Source organism: Pan troglodytes, chromosome 16, assembly GCF_028858775.2.
Source record: "Pan troglodytes isolate AG18354 chromosome 16, NHGRI_mPanTro3-v2.0_pri, whole genome shotgun sequence".
Lineage (NCBI taxonomy): Eukaryota > Metazoa > Chordata > Mammalia > Primates > Hominidae > Pan > Pan troglodytes.
In genome coordinates, this window is record NC_072414.2 from 78,328,902 (window position 1) to 78,347,105 (window position 18,204).

At 39.0% G+C, this 18,204-nt stretch overlaps 1 protein-coding gene across 1 annotated transcript in view; it reads left to right on the forward strand.

Moving 5' to 3' along the window:
- AGBL1 (AGBL carboxypeptidase 1) overlaps positions 1 to 18,204 on the forward strand; it is an 837,843-nt gene that overhangs the window by 454,405 nt on the left and 365,234 nt on the right. Inside the window, exon 20 of the mRNA XM_009429779.4 lies at positions 13,130 to 13,261. Within this exon, the coding sequence (XP_009428054.3) occupies positions 13,130 to 13,261 (132 nt within the window). The remainder of the gene's footprint in view (positions 1 to 13,129; positions 13,262 to 18,204) is intronic.

Below are 18,204 nucleotides of genomic sequence, written 5' to 3' on the forward strand. Positions count from 1 at the left end.
CACTTGGAGAAACAGAAGGGGATTGGTGGGAGTGGAGTGAAATGAAAAATTACCTGTTGGGTACAATGTACACTATTCAGGTGATAGGTACACTTAAAGGGGACTTTACCACTATAGAATTCATCCACGTCACCAAAAACTACTAAAGCTATTGAAATTACAAAGTTAAAAACAAGAATACTGGTTCTACACTGCTGAAAATGTACAATCTTTTCATTCTGACCTTCTCCCTCCTCCAATCTTAGAAGGCACCCTAATCTCTGCAGTCTACCCTCTGGAAGCAAGCACATGGCCTGCACAGCAGGTCACAATTTGAAAAAAGTATGTTTCTCTGAGTAGAAAGCTTTAGCTTCTAAGAGGAGAGACAGAGAGTGGGACTTAAAAGGAAGAAATCCCTATATAATACACATTTAAACACGCACACATTCAATCCACAACAAAACAGAATTCCTCTCTGCTCTGACAACCTCTAATTGAAGAGCAGAACATTTATTTTAAAGCATGACAGGTGAAAGCCTTGTTTAAAAATATAAATAAACATTAATTAGCTATAAACATGACAGCCACAGACATGTTTCCAGCTGGGACCATCTGAGAGGTGGGTGAGAAACAGCTGAGCACTAAATGCTGTTCACAGTGTTACAAAGCTCTCTAATGGGCTCAACATCACCTTTTAGTTACCTAGGAGGCTATATTTAATGAGTCTCCTGCTGGCAGCAGAAGCGCTGCCACTCACTCAGCACTCAGGCCTATCCTGTACTGGGAAGATTTCCACTGCGACGAGATTAACTGTGACTCTGCCCAAATTCTGGCTCTTATGAAAATGTTTTCTGAAGCACTGGGAAGCCACTTTATGGTGGCTAGGAAGTTCCACCGGTTCTAGATACTATTCAGCCATTTGCCTATGGTGAGTGGATTAATATGACTCCCAGGACAAAAAAGAATGTGGTACTGTGAGAAAAAGCAGTACCCTGAGAGCATTGAGCATTGCTAAATACCAGACAAGTCATTCACTTTATAGTGAATATGGCAATATTCACATATTGTGTAATTCCTCCACTCATCCATATATCTGTCCATCCACTCACCTAGCCATCCATCATCCATTCATCCATCCAACCACTTATCCATCCACCCACCCATCCACCCAATGTAGGCAGTCATTCATTTCTTCATTCACTTGCATCATATATGTATAATTATGGTGCTACATGTCAGGGATACAAAGAAAATTTTTTATTTAAGATTGTCCTTTTCTTTGAGGAACCCAGATTTTACTTTGGTAGAAAGTAGAGTCAGGTCTACAAGGAAACCGGAGGGGTAGAAAATAGTAAGCACTGTAACAAAGGCCCATGTGAGCTTTGATAGGAACATAGATGAAGGGTTGAGTCATTCTCTCTCAGGGTCATGGAAAAGCCAGAGATTAGAAGTACCATTTGAGCTGGACTTGCATGAAGAAGAGTTTCCCTTGGATTTTATTCTAGTAAGGCTGAGAAATATTCTTTCCTCAAAGAATCTGTAGGCCTATGATCTCTTGGGTCTTCTGCCCTGTGAAATTGAAAATCTGGGAGTTTTCTGTGCTTGGGGTTACTACACAGGGCAAAGGAAAAGAAGCTTCTCATTTGATGGGTCGCAGAGATTCATTTGATATCACACAGACCTTCTTGTGACTCCATTCCCATTTTCTTTAACCCAGGTTTTCTGTCTCTTTTGTTTGTTAGAGAGTCCAGATGTTAGATACAGAAGCCCAGACACAGCAAAGTTTGGTATATTTATGCACTGGAATATTATTCAGTAACTAAAACCAAAACCAAACCAAAAAATGAACTATGATATAGTCAATAATGTGGGTGAATCTCATAAACATTATATTGAGTGAAAGAAGCTAGACACTAAAGACTACATACTCTATTCTCTATGTGTCTGTTTATGTAAAGTATAAGATCAGTAAAAGTAATTTATGGGGACATAAATTGAACAGTGTTTGCCTCTGAGGAAGAGCATTGAATAGTAGGGGTCAGGAGGGAACTTTATAGGTTAGCAGAGATGTTCAATATCATGATCAGAGTCGGTTACACAAAAACTCGTTGAACTATATATTCAGGATCTGCGTTTTTCACTCTAGGTACACATTTACCTAAATACAGAAAATTAAAATTAAAGCAAAGTCACAGAGATTTAAAATGCAATGAGGAGACAAAGGGGGCTCCCTTAAATGAAGCTGACTAGCATACAGGCATGTGAGCCAAGGAAAACAGTTTTCCCAGGAAAGAGCAGAAAGGTTGTAGAAGAAGGTCTGTTTAGAAGTCAGAAAGATCCAGCCAGAGAGGCGGCCTATAAGCAGAGAAGCCCAAAGAAGCGGACAAGCTCTACAATCAGCTAGCAGAAGGCATTGAACCAGTTTCCCTTTGTGGAGCTCCCTCTAAAAGCCAAGAGGCTCATGGCCAAGGGGGCAGATGAGGACAGTCAGGGACATCCCTGGGACTGGAAGAAAGTTCTTAGGCTACTACAGCAAGCTCCTGGGGAGCCAGGTGGACAGCCTCTTCTGAGCTGCCATATTGCAGCTGGCCTGGCCCCTGTGCTGTTCAAGTAATTGGGGCTTCAGAAATGGGAATGGGATTGATTCCTATCCTCTTGGCTCTCACTATGTGAGTGCATTTTGGTAAAGGGATTTCAGTCCTCTTTGAAGAGCGCATCGATTTCTGTTTATAACTCACACAAACTGAGCTGCCTTCTGCCAGAGGACAGGGTGGGCATATTGTAGTTTTGTCTTTCTCTGGGGCCCAGTGGAATAGAATTTTTAGCTACTTAAATGATTTTTCTGGTTTTATTTTGTCCCTCTGGCATATGTTTTGGGTTAATCAGCTTCTTTTAAAAGAAGCACAAAAGGAGATGAAAAAAAGGATGGCGTATTCCTTTCTATAACCCTTGTCGCCAAGGGCCTCAAGATATTTTATACACATGAATTGTTTTATTTCCACTTTATTCCTTAGCAGTAGCAGAAGAATAAGTGTTATTTTTGCTTATTTTCATAACTCGTGTTAAGGTACCACATCTAGAATTTCCCTTTTTTTACATTTGAGGATATGGTAGGAAAAGAACAAACACTCCTGTTCCATAGTCAGGAAGGACAGAATACCCATAAAGGTCCTGAATTTAAAATATTTCAGTTTGCTTCCATATTCTTTTATTTGGAATTGTTCCCATGCTATCAGAATGAAGGTTAAACAAGGCTTCTTTACCATACCAGAAACCAAGTTTTGTGTATATTTTTACTGACACAAAAAAACTACATTTAATTGAATTGCTTCAGTTTCTTGATAAATTTTAGTGAAAAGCGAAGGGCATTTTTTCTCTTGCTCTCAACAGTGTCTTCAATGTAGTTTCTGTGTAACACAAGAGCTGAAAATCTGGGATATTCTTTTTTGTTTGTTTGTTTTTTTGAGATGGGGTCTCGATCTGTCACCAGGCTGAAGTGCAGCGGTGCAATCTCAGTTCACTGCAATTTCTGCCTCCCGGGTTCAAACAATTCTCCTGCCTCAGCTTCCTGAGTAGCTGGGACTGCAGGTACGTGCCACCACAACTGGCTAATTTTTGTATTTTTAGTAGAAACGGGGTTTCACCATGTTGGCTAGGACGGTCTCTATCCCTTGACCTCATGATCTGCCCGCCTCGGCCTCCCAAAGTGTTGGGATTACAGGCGTGAGCCACTGTGCCTGGTCAAAAATCTGGGATGTTCTTAGAGGGAGGGCAAGTCAGAATTTTCAAAGAAGTCTAAACAAATTTCTTATGTTTTATTTGTTGTGGAATGGAATGAAATGAGGAGATGGAGGGGAGGGGAAAATAGGAGGGTAACCGCTTAGAAAGCATTCCTCTTCAGCCTTTGTGAAGGTCCCTCTGCCCAGGGCTAGTGGAAATAGGGGAAAGCAAGAAATACATGGAGATGGGGCCAGAGGGACTAATTTTGCCATAAGGCTGCTCTCCGTGAAGGCCAGAAGTGAAAACAGAGGCTTCCGATGAAGACACGGAAGAGACTTGTGCATGTCTGAAGGAAACTAATCTGGTAAACACAGCAAGGTAGCAATGATCATGGCCAAGGGCATTGGGCATAGGGCTTAAAGTTCTCATCACAGACAGTGAGGGTTGCCCAGAGCAAAGCACAGTCCATCCTTGGGGTCCAAGGCAATCAACAGTTCTCAGTTAGGAAAGCAACTCAGAAACAGAGGCAAAAGCCAAGGGCAAATCTCTTTACAGGGACTGAGTAGGCGTGGTGATAGGTCAGTATTCAGTCCCCAGCCTACCCCAAGGGTTTAGCCAGACAATATAGAAGCCTTGTTATAGGTCAAAAAGACTAGTCTGAATCCCACATTATGGTGAAGACAGAGGTCCCAATAACCATCTGCTCTGATTGGGCTTGGTACACCAAATAGATTAATGCTTCTACCTCGAGAACTTCAGTACCTGCAACTGAGCGAGACAGATGGCAAAGGCCTCTCAGGCTGATAGGTTGCAGGGATTGTGTAGAAAGGTGACATCCAGGCTACTGCTTCTCTCCCTTCAATGTCTGAAACTGGGGAAAGGGAACAGATTTAACTCTTGAGGAATCTGCCCAGGAACTCACTGCATAAGTGCCTTCTCAGGGCATTAGGCTTACCACTCATGGAGGGATGGCTGGCCAGAGATGGAGAGTGGAAAAACGCAAGACCACTCACTTTCAAATACGCTAATTGAGAGTTTTGTTATATTGTTCTTCATCACTCGTCCATCAAATGTTTTAAAATGTCGTGTTTGGAAAACTTTTAGAACCACACTGATTAGAGTTTGAGATATCACACATCACTTTCTAATGGGTCCATCTGCAAGTTGCTTAACCTCCTTTAACTTTAGAAGAAATTGAACCTCATCTGTATATTTGGATAACATCCTCCTTTAGGACTTCTTATACTGATTATAGAGAAGTGTAAAATCTCAGCATGGTGACCGGCACATATCTGGCATTCAAAAAAATAATAGACGTTAAAATCATTACTTACTAGAAGGGCATTAGATACAAAACAAAGCCACATATTAGATTGTGTGTTTTTGGGTTGATTTACAGGCGCTCTTTCATTGTAACTGAAATATTTTGGAAAGAACATTATAATACATGCTACTGAGGTGAGATGGCCAAAAACGTCCTTCAGCATAAAGGGTCCCACTGTGGGCAGTCTCATGAGCAGTTGGTTATTGATACATTCTATTGAGTTTAATGTGAAATTTTTCTCCCCAAAGTGGACATTGGAGGGGTCCAAGACTGATCTGTAAGTAAAGGCTGCTTTTCTAAGGCCATGTTGAAACTTTGGCCCATGATGACCCAATTTAAGTGAAAGTCTGAGTCTCTCGCTTTGGGAAAGGAAACAGAGCATAAAATCCCTTTCGGGTGGTTTTAGGAATAAATTCTGCATGTGCCTAATGTGGTTAACCTCAGCTAGGACTGGATGTTGCTGATGACTCAGATGAAGCACTTACTAAGGAGAGAGTATGGCTATCAATAAAAAGACTAGGAAATGTGGTCTTGCAAATTGGCCTCTTGGAAGGTAGCTGAACATGTCACCAATATCATTTCCCTCAAAGAGATGTTAACTCCATTTAGGAACTTGGGCTGAATGCCATCTGCACAATATTGTGCACAAGCTGGAACCTCCAGGGCTTTAGTTAGCCTCGGTTGGTTTAATTGGACACATTGCTGTTTTCGGTTTCCATCATATTCTCGAATATATCTCCTCTAGGCTTCAGCCTTGCCTGTATTTTCCTGTGGCAATGGTATAAATAATGCAAATGTCTTGATACTGGGAAGCAGGAATGAGACCCAGATGTCAGAATGGAAAACACAGCAGTTTACATTGGCAAAGCAGAGCGGTAAACACAATCAGGAATAGGTGAGCCCTGGGGAAAAGGGGAACGGCTAAGGGAGAGGTGTTTGAGAGGGACAGGGTAACCTCTTGAACAAGTGGGACCTATTCACTTGCAGAGGAACTAGAATGGGACCAAGGAGGAAGGAGATGAGGAAGGCATGTGAGAAGCATGGCAATCTGGTCCTCATCAGCTTCTTTGCTGAGCAAGAAATCATGGAACTCATGTTTGCATGAACTAAATTAACCTTGCAATTCAGCTCAGACAAGAATGCATTGGAAAAGGTCCCAGGAAGATGCATAATCCAATCCATACCATATACCTTCCTGATGAAGAAACTGAGACACAGAGAGGGGAATTGGTTTAGTCAAAGGCCAAAAGTTCAAAACTAAACACTCCAGCTCAAAGGAAACTAGATGAAACTAAACAAAGTCTTCAATTCTGCATTTCTTCCTATGTTCCTTGCCTTTGTGGAAAGGCACAATCATTGCCTGTTTACTTAATCTGGAAATCAAGGAGTTATTCCTAACCTCTTCCTTTCTTAGCCTCTAAATCCATTGTCTCTAACTCCTGTAGATATTACTTCTTTACTCTCACAAAACTTCTTTTCTTTGTATACTTATGTCTGGTGCCTTAAGCTAGGCCCTTCTCATCTCACTTGCCTAGTCTCAGTCCCTCCCATCTTAACACTTCTGTTCTTCTGTTCTAATGATCTGATCATCCTGCTCCTTCTTGCTTAGTTTAAAGGCTCCTTCACCACCTTCAAGAAAATGTCTCAACATTCTAGAATGATGTACAAGTGCATTAACGATCTGACCACTGCCCACTTCTATAGATACCTAATTTATTCTCCTTTCACTCTACCCTCTTATTCCAAATTATTGTTAATACCTCAAAACCACAGATCCGTCTCGCTCTTTCATCATTTGCTTGGATAGCTCTCACTCAGTAAGGTTCATCTTATGTATAACCTCCCTTGAGAATCCCAGAAGCACCACATAGCACACTTCCAAGGTGCTGCTCCCTTGGAGTGCAATGTGAATGCTGCCCCCTGGAAGGGTGCAACTGTTCTTATTGGGTTCCCAGAGAACACTGCTTATCTCTACTTCAGCTCTTCTCTCATAGTAATACAATGACCTATTGGCTTGTGGTATAATATCAACAAATCAGCTTCTGGATGGGGTAATATAGAAATGAAAAGTGTTTTAAAACATTGCCTCTGGGTTAGGGCAAACTGGGGCTCCAATATTTATTCACACAATAACAATACAAACTTGGGCAAGTTACTTATTTTATCTGGAATTCAGTGTTCTCGGCCACAAAATGGGCATAATAATAGCACCTACTTCATCATGGGATAATCTAGATTAAATTTTTAGCATGCTATCTAGAGTCTTCAATAAATTAAATATTATTGCTATTATTATTGTTACGGAGAGCAGTGCTGTGTTATATTAAAATTTTAACTTCTCCTATTACGTAGCAGTTACCCAGTAAATATTTGTTGAATCAATTGATAAACAACAAGATAGGGCTATTGAGGCGGGGAGTGGTGGCTCATGCCTGTAATCCTAGCACTTTGGGAGGACAAGGCAGGCAGATTGCCTGAGCTCAGGAGTTTGAGACCAGCCTGAGCAACATGGAAAAACCCTGTCTCTACTAAAAACACAAAAAGTTAGCTGAGCGTGGTGGCAGGCACCTGTAGTCCTGGCTACTCCGAAGGCTGAGCCATGAGAATCGCTTGAACCTGGGACATGGAGGTTGCAGTGAGCTGAGATTGGGCCATTGCACTCCAATCTGAGTGAGACTCTGTCTTAAAAAAAAAAAAAGGGCTATTGATTAACCTGTAAATATTGTATTGGGAACAGTTTCTGCTTACCTGTTAAAGAATTTTACTGAAAAGAAGTATAAGTATTAAATCTTACAGTAGAAAAGAAAAAGCTTCCTTAACTTAAATAACTGGAAAATTGCCTTGTAATAGCACTCTGCAATTTGGAGAAACACATGTTTCTTAGAATTAACACGCATTTGTTTTTAGGGATATCGTTTGAGCAACAAGCAGAACAATGTCTCCTTCTCCTTCACTCTGAATCTTCTGTGGCTACTAGAACTCACCATGTTTATTCCTGCAGGTGAATAGCTCTATAATTTGTCGTTTACTTCCTTTTTCAGAGTCTGTAAGGATCAGGGAAGGAAGAAAAGCTATTTTCTCCAGTTGAATTTAGCATTTAAGGAGTGCCTATCACCAAGGAGGCATAGCTTCTGGCTTTATTGAGAAATCTGTTGCTAAGACACAGTTTTAATTTGTTTGCACACTTTTCATAAGAATGGTGAGTGTTTATTCACAGAGAGAAACTAAGATGTAAGAGGGAAAAGTTGGTGGAAAATTAGTGATAGTAGAGGATTAAACCTCAAACAATTATTTTATTTGTTCCTTTAGACTAGAGGCTTTGAAAATAAGGTCCTGGGGCTGGGGCATGAGCATCACCCAGAAACTTGCCAGAAATGCAAATTCTTGGGCTCAACCCAGACCTACTTGAATCACAGAATTGCCAGGGTGTGGCTCAGCAGTCTGCTTTAATAAGACCTCCAGGTTATTCTGATGCTTATTAATATTTGAGACCCATCCTGGGCAACAGAGGGATATCCTGTCTCTACAAAAGTATTTTAAAAATTAGCCACGTATGGTGTCGCTTGCCTGTAGTCCTAGCTACTTGGGAGGCTGAGGCAGGAGGATAACTTGAGCCCAGGATCTCGAAGGTTGCAGTGAGCCATGATTGCACCACTGCACTCTCAGCCTGGGTGAAAGAGTGAGACTATGTCTCAAAAAAAAAAAAAAAAAAAAAGAGAGAGAGAGAGAGACAGAGAGAGCGAGACCCACTGCTCTGAAGTCTAGAATAGGACATCATGCAAATCATGCAAGCCTCACATATCAGTAGCAATAGTAACTGAGGAGACTAGCTTTCCCCTGCTGGAAAATTCTATAATAACATCACCTGGAACAGATGCCTCTAGAGACTGAGCCAATTTTTTTCAAGACCCACAACAACTACCTCATGTTGCCTCCTGATCTCCTAACTAGAATCAAATATCAGCATGATCCTAGAAGATAAGTACATGCTGTTACCCAAAAAGAAATAGCTTGCACACAAAAGAATTACAAGATTTGATAATATATATCATTAGAAACCTGGGCAACATGTGTGGGAGTATTCTAATAAGGGCAGAAATTCACTAGATTTGGCTGACTTCATTGACATGAGTATACAATCTAGAGGTTCTAAATTTAATGTGTTAGCTTGCGCAGCTGGAAGTGGATCTAACAGCTTAATTGGGTGGTTGAATGAATGTTGTGCTCAACAATAGTCTACATTTAGTAAGGTCAAGATTCCAGAGCTTTGCTGGCATAATGTAGGGGAGAGTATGCAAAGTCTCTAGGAGATAGAAATGTATACTGAGTTTATCCTGTTTATGAGAGGGCTCAGAAGACACTCCCTCCATGAAGCAATGAGAAATACATTAGTGTCTTCATCCTTGACAAACTCTGTAGTTGTTCTCCTTTGAAGGCCAGGTTTGTAGGGGATGCCACCATTGAGATTTTTTTTTTTTTTTTTTTTTTGAGACAGAGTTTTGCTCTTTTTGCCCAGGCTGGAGTGCAATGGCACGATCTCGGCTCACTGCAACCTCCACCTCCCAGGTTCAAGCAATTCTCCTGCCTCAGCCTCCTAAGTAGCTGGGATTACAGGCGCATGCCACCATGCCTGGCCAATTTTTTGTATTTTTAGTAGAGACGGGGTTTCACCATGTTGGCCAGGCTGGTCTCGAAATCCTGACCTCAGGTGATCTACCTGGCTCGGCCTCCCAAAGTGCTGGGATTTCCAGGAGTGAGCCACTGCGCCTGGTGAGATGGGGTCTTTGATTTTATGGAGATTATGCAATCCTAGAGTACAGAGGCCAAGTGGTAGCACTTAACCACCAAAGACAGGAGGGATACATCAACCATCGTATCTCTCTTTATCTCAGATAATTCTTCTTGTTCTGATGTCTACTTTATCTGATAATTAATATGGCTACTCTAGCATTCTTTTGTTTTGTATTTGCATACTATATTTTACATCCTTTTACTTTCAACCTATCTGTGTCTTTTTATTTAAAATGAACTTCATGTAGGCAGATATATTTGATCTTTCTTATTTATCCAAACTGATACTCTTTACCTTTTAATTAGTGTGTTTTGACCATTTACAATAAGTAAGATTATTGATATGTTTGGGTTGAAATCTACCATTTTGCTGTTTTCTATTTTTTCATGTGTTCCTAGAGCTTCCTATCTTTTCTGCTTTCTCTTTTATTCATTGAGCATTTTTATGATCCCAATTTATCTCCACATTTGAATTATTATTCATGCCCCTTAAAAGTAATTTAGTGTTTGCCCTATTGTTTACAATATCTATCTTTAATTAATTAGAGTCTACCTTGAGATAACATACTGCTTCATCTCTACTACAAGGACCTTATGACAGTATATAACTATTTATTTTCTCACATTTTATAATATGATTGTGATACATTTACTTTTACATATGCTATAAACATGCAGTATATTGCTACTATTTTTCTTTAGACTGTCAGTTGTGTTTTAGAGAAATTAAAGTCAAGAAAAAAAAGAAAAATATTTTCTTTTACTGTCGTGTGTTTCATTTCCATTCTTTTAATGTTTTGATTCAAAGAGACTGTGACTTTTTCAGACCAAAATGATCTTTGGACCCCAAACTTCTACATCAGGAACTGGAGAAGTTAGAGGCTTTGCCTTAAAGTAGGCAATATTGTTCAATGCCCTTTTCATGCATGGCCAAGAAAGATACAGGAAAAATAAGTACCTCACAAGGAAAGAGTAAATATCTGTAGAAAAAATAATACTGGACAACTAATGACAGGGAGCAGAACCAGGGTCTAATCAACCAACTGGCCCTACCCAAAGGATACAGGCATCTCACAATGCCTGGATGAAAGCATTATAGAATTGTTATGAACCAGCAACTGCTATATCCATCTTATTCATCTCCTTTGAAACATGAGTGTTACTGGGGATATTATTTCCTCATTCAACCATTGTAGGTAGATGAACAGAAAACAGGTGGCTTGCCTTTTTCTTCATAGATAAGGAGAAGGCATACACAGGATATAGAAACTATAATGGAATTTTGGGCTGAGACTGATACTGTAATGGAATGGGCTCTTTAAGTGTATTTTCCTTGGAGAATAGGTGAGTGTATTTTGTATGTGGAAGGGAGGGAAACAAATATTTAGACTAGGAGGAGAGATTATTCTAACACTTAGCTTTTGTTGTATAATAAACCACAGCAAAACTTAGTGGCTTAAACAAAAGCTATGCATTATGATTCCTCTGCTCTGAGCCAGGTTGGCTAGGACTGGATGGTCTAAGTTAGATTCATTCACATACCTGGTGGTTGGCTTGATATCAGCTAGGTCAATCGGGATGACTTTGCAGAGAGTCTCATCATCCAGCAGCCCAGCCTATGTTTACTCACGTGATGGTTGTTGCAATGTTCCTGGGAACAGCAAGACAGCAAACCCCTTAATATGCCTCAGCTTGCATCATATTTGCTCATTCTTATTGACCAAAAGATGCTACATAGCTGTATTAGTCTGTTCTTATGCTGCTAATAAAGACATACGTGAGACTAGGTAATTTGTAAAGGAAAGAGGTTTAATTGGCTCACAGTTCCACATGGCTGGGGAGGCCTCACGATCATGGTGGAGGGCAAGTGAGGGGCAAAGTCACATCTTACATGGCAGCAGGCAAGAGAACGAATACAGGGGAATTCCCCTTTATAAAACCATCAGGTCTCATGACACTTATTCGCTGTCAGGAGAACAGCATGGCAAAGACCTACCCCCATGATTTAATTGCCTCCACCTGGACCCGCCCTTGACATGTGGAGATTATTACAATTCAAGGTGAGATTTGGGTGGGAACACAGCCAAACCATATCAATGGCTAAGTGCATATTCAAGAGGTGAAGAAATGTACTCTACCTATTGATGAAGATGAAACATAGTCTACTGCAAAGGGTCATGCATACAAGAATAGAAAAAAAGTTGTGGTCTTTTTTAGATTTTATTATTTTTCTCCATTATTAGCATCTCTCCTTATAATAAGATTTTGCACCACTGCGCTTGTCATATGATTTGCAGAACCTCCCTGTAGGAGGAATGTACTTCCCTACACCACTGATAAAATTGGTTATGTGACTTTCTTTGACCAGTGGACTTTGAGCAGATATGATGTTTTCCACGCTTCAGTAGAAGCTTTAATGGCCATTACCTGATTCTACCTTTGACCGTTTTTCCCCTCTACCACAAGAGTAGCATGTTTCAAATTAGGGCTTCTTTAGCCTGGATCCTAGAATGAAGAAAACATGCAGAGCAGAGTCATAGCCGATCTCTAGTATGAATGAAAAGTAATCCTTTGTTTGATAAGCCATTGTGTTTTGATGGTCATTCTTTTCTACATCGGAACCTAGAGAAAAATTAGAGTGATTGATTAGCTTCTGTTTTTGTATATTTCACCAATTCCCTTTAGATGGATCTTTCCTATTGACTTTTATTTTAATTGTTTTTAACTTTCAAGTTCAGGGGTACAAGTACAGATTTGTTGCACAGGTAAACTTGTGTCATGGAGCTTTGTTGTACAGACTGTTTCCTCACTCCGGTATTAAGCCTAGTACCCATTAGTTATTTTTCCTTATCCTCTCCCTTCTCCCACTCTTCACCCTCTGAAATGCCTCAGCGTGTGTGTTTTTCTCCTCTGTGTGTCCATGTGTTCTAATCAAATTGTTTAAAATGCTCATAGATATCTTAAAATGTCCTTGTTCCTATTTTCTTTTCCAGCTTTGCCCATTCCTCCTACCCAGTCACAAGTAAATTTATCAAAAGAGCTATACATGACTTGTGTTTCTTCGTATTCTATTCACTCCCAAGACCCTTAAAGTCTACATTCTCCCCTGATAACTCCATCAATACAATCAATGTCACTCTTGCCAAAGACACCAGTGATCCCCACATGGCTGGTCTGCTAACTCAACAGCCTCCGAGAAAGTTGACATTTTAAACTTTCTTTGAGCCATGGAACATGAGTAGATACGATTTAAGTGGATTTAAGAAACCAATGACCTGACCTGGTTTTATTTTCTCCTTTGTTGGGCCATTGTAGGTTTTCTGTGACTTCCATGGCCACTCCCAAAAGAAGAATGTGTTCCTTTATGGCTGTAGCATCAAGGAAACCTTGTGGCAAGCAGCATGCACTGTGGGCACATCTACTATCCTAGAGGAGGTCAACTACAGGGTAAGCCGCTGTGGGGAATGACATCAGACATGTTGTGTTCATATTCTTTATTCTTACCTTTAAGACCATGCCCCACTCATTTATTTAGTTTTTTTTTTTTTGTAAATAAGCATTTTAATTATTTTAACTATAGGATTGTAATACAAGCAGGCTGGAGGCATGTGTAACCTCTCCTAATTTTTGTTGAATAATGACTTACTGACTTGTTGCTTTGCCTCTGTTTTCTATGTGGTTTGATATTGTATAAAAGGCATGAGAACTAGAGACAGAAGACCTCATCTTAATGCCTGGCTTTACAATTATTCGATTATTAACTGTGTGATTATGAGGTCATTAACATTACCTCTCTGAACCACCCTTCTGCCATCTGTAAAATGAGGATAGTAAAATACTGCCTCTGTTACATAGCTTATGGAAGGAACACAATGATACTGAATACAAAAGGACTTCAAATAAATAGGAAGGGATGAACAAACATAAGCCATTAAACCATCTACATCTCTCTGCATGAGCATTCTATAAAAAGCAGATCAGTAATCCACTGACCCTAATTCTATTTTACTTTAGTTTTAGTGGTTAGAGCTCAACTGTTCCTCCATGAAACCACACAGGAAATTAGGGAGGGGTAGAGAAGAGAGTACTTCTTCCCATCAGGATAAAGGCAACAAGCTATTGCATAATGAGAATCAGGAAGAAGCAAAGTTGCCCAAACACTAAATGAAAACTGGTCTTTGTTTAAAATTTCTGTAGAAAAAGTAGAAAATTATGATGGTGTCTGCCTCTTCTGTTATTCTGGGTATGCAATTTACTATGTGCAAAATAGCTTCATCCCCAGGGTTAATGATAGTATTAAGAGGTAAAAATCCACCAAATCACCATTTCACCTGGAAATACGTCCCCTCTTCTCTAGGCTTCTTCACCCAGTCCATCAAAAATAGACTGCTGCTGATCAATACAACCACCCCAAGGCTTTTATAGCAGAATCAACAGCTTATCCTCAATAACCTGTTTGCTGTAAGGCTCAACCAGAGTAATGGTGATAAACCATAAGAAGCTTAATAACTTAATCTTATTTAGGAAACTAGTTTAGTAAATTAAAGCATTCATCTGGGCAGCTCCTGTGGACCCAACCCATATAAAATGATCTCTTATATGTGATACATCTTGAATCAAAAAAATTACCATGGTCCAATCTTAAATATAGAGTCAGCGTGTTTTTTACTTCTCTTTTTCCAAGGGAAGGTAATAATATTAATAGATAATTCCCTATAGACAGGAAAAGGTATAAGACACAGAACCTTTAAGAAGTCTCCTGTACGAAGCTGACATGAAATGGGGCAGAGGTCAGACATTGTAGGGAATGATAGGATGGGTTCTTATCAACTGTATTTTAATTTTTGTGAATAATTCATACTGTTTAATTAATAAATTCAAAACATATTTTGAGGCCCAGATTAGTGTCAGTTAAAGTAAAAGGCATAACCTTATAGAGACAGGTATGCCAGTTTCTGCCTATGAGAATAGGCACAGTGGTATTTAATAGCAATGCTGTTAAAAAGATTAATCCATCTATACATTAATGCTCACCTATAAGGTTCTTTAACTGTGAGTGGGTCAGTTGTCTGAGCCTCACTTTTCTCCCTTGTGAAATTAGGAAGTTAAATTTTCTACATAGTTTATTACATCAAGTTTGTTGGTGCCCTGGGATTCCTTAAAGGTGATTCATGGGCTACTATGACATATGTGGAGGTAGTGAAGTGAATATGATTTGGTCACATCCCTGGCTTTCAACCCAAACAGCTTTGCTTTTTAGGGTCCCACATAGTATATAACTCCCTCTATCACTGACACTCTAAATTAGGACATAATGATCTGTAAATAATTATCTTAACACTGGTGATCTGCCTAAAAAGACTTTTGTGTATACAAATGGATCTTGTCAGAATTGAAAGGACCCACTCATTTTACAGATGGGAAAATTGCGACTCAGGGGAGAGTGTCTTGGTAAGATAGGTTAATGTTATCATCATGATATCTACCAGCAGTCCAGAGTCTGTTGATGCTTAGAGGCTGATTCCTTCATTACCATCGAAAGTGGAACAATTCTAAACATGTTAAACTTATCTAAGACTTTATTTGGTCATTTACCATTAGTATTGAAGAGACAATTATACACCCTGTTATATTTCACATCCACTCTGCAACATTTATTCAATTTTATTAATCAACTTTAATGGTACTACTTCTAGTTATGTTGGTATAAAGAGGTCAGTGAATCCTCTCTGCAAAACACAGTATAAAATAGAAGAAAATTTTGAAAAGCAGCCCTTTTAGGACTCTGTAAATTGACCAAATACAGATGATAAATTGAGAAGCATTTATTCTTGAAAATTGCTGGAAGTTCATGTAAGAACAGCAGGGGTCTGTAACCTTCTTGACTGGGGCTGCTCCTGACACCACTCTATGTGGTCATCAAGAAATGCAGTTTTACCAACAGAAGGATAGCCACACACACACACACACACACACAGCCAGAAATTTACAAGGGAGACCTTAGAAAAGAGAGAGCCACAGAAAAGCTAAGATAGGCTTTCTATAAATACATGATATATTAAGCCATTCTTGCATTGCTGAGACTGGATAAATTATAAAGAAAAGAGGTTTAATTGGCTCATGGTTATGCAGGCTGTTCGGGAAGCATAATGTTGGCATCTGCTTCTGGGGAGGCCTCAGAAAGCTTCCAATCATGGTAGAAGGTGAAGGGGGAGCAGGCACTTCACATGGTGAGAACAGAGCCAGGAGAAGAGTCAGGGGGAGGTGCCACACACTTTTAAACTACTAGATCTCATGAGAATTCACTCATTATTGCAATGACAGCACCAAGAAGATGATGCAAAACCATTCATGGGAAATCCACTGCTGTAATCCAGTCACCTCCTACCAGGCCCCACCTCTAACACTGGGAGTTACATTTCGTCATGAGATTTTGGTGGGGACATGTATCTAAACTATATCATATGGATTATGGAAAAATATATGTCTTTAGAGGAGACCCAAGAGGGCCCAGTGAGAAAGAAAGTCCAAAGAGACTTAAGAACTGCCACAATTTTGAATGTCTTCCGAAATCACGTACAAATCAATCAACAGAGAGTGGAAGTCTTATGCACTCAAGATATTTGAGCACTACATTTGCCCAAATTATTGTATAACCACTATGCCAAGCAGCCACAGATGTCAAGCTAAATAATTTAAATAAGAAGGTAGAAACTGTGTAGAGACATCAGTGGCACACATTGCAGAAGAAAAAAGAAAGAAATATTCTGCAGATTAATCCAGGAAAGTAGTTAAAAATTTAAAAACATTTAAAAAATAGAATCCAGAGATGCTTAAAAAAAGTATAATCTATGATGTCCAGTTTGCAACCAAAAATTACAATTTTGTGAAGAATCAAGAATGTGAAATCCATGCTCAGGAAACAAAGCAGTCAGTAGAAACAAGAGTGGGCCAACATGTTGGATTCATAATTATTTCCAAGCAACTGTTAAAATATGTTCAAATAATTAAAGAAAATTATGTTCAAAAGTTAATGGCAAAATATGATGACCATTACTCAATATATATGGAACTTTGATGGATAATTAAAAACAGAAAGAAGGAAGGAAGGAAGGTAGGAAAGAGGATGGGAGAAGAGGGGAGGGGAAGGGAGGGGAGGGGAGTGGAGGGAGGGAGGGAGGGAGGAAGGAAGGAAGGAGATAATGTTGATGAGTATCATAACCAACATGAAAAATTCACTAGATGGGATTGTCAGCAGATTTGAGATGGCAAGATAGTAGAGAATGAATCAGTAATTTGATGATTAACGCCAAATTATTCAATTCAAAGAACAGAGAAAACAAGATTAAAGAAAAGTAAAGAGCTGTAGAGACCTATAGGATAGCATAAAGCATATCAACCAACATGTAATGGGAGGCCCAAAAAGAGAGGAAAATAAATGTCTGAAAAAATATTTGAAGATATAATGAGAGAAGAAGATAGTATAGGAGGAACAAAACATATATGAGACATATAGAATCAAACAACAAAATGGCAAATGTAAATCCAAAAATATCAATGATGTCATTAAATATGAACGAACAAACCCTCATTCCGAAGGCAGAGGTTGTAAGACCAGATTTAAAAAATAGGTTCAAGTATATATTGTCTATAAATGACATGCTTTTGATTCAATAATGCAAACAGCTTAAAAGTTAAAAGATGGGAAAAGATACACCATGCAAATGGTAACCATAATAAAGATGGTTATGTTGACATAAGACAAAATATACATTAAAAGGAGAAATATTACTAGGGCTAAGGGTGCAATTCATAATACTGAAACAAATTGTTAATCAGCAAGGTGTAACAATTATAAATGTATGTGAATTTATATACTCTGAAATACAAGAAGAAAAAGTTGAAAGAAGGCATTTAAAATTTAATAATAATAGCTGAATATTTTAGTAATCTTCTCTCAGTAAGCGATAGAATAACCAAAAAGAAAATTAGTATAGAGAACACCTGACTTAACTTATATATAGCAGTTCTTTTCAAAACAAAAGAATGTATATTCTTTTTGAGTGCACATCAAAATTTCTCCAGCATAGATCTTATAATAGGCTATTTAATAAATATCAATATATCTTAAGGGACTGAAACCATGCACAGAATATTCACCTACACAACAGAATTAAATTATAAATTAACTTTCATAAGAAATCTGGGATATCTCTGATTATTTGGAAATTAAACAATTTGTATCAAATTAACTTATGGATCAAAGAGGAAATCCAATAGGTAATTAGAAAATATCTTTAAGTGAATAAAAATTAAAACTCAATATGTGAAAATTTATAGTACGCAGCAAAAATAGTACACAGAAGGAACTTTGTAATTTATAATATTTA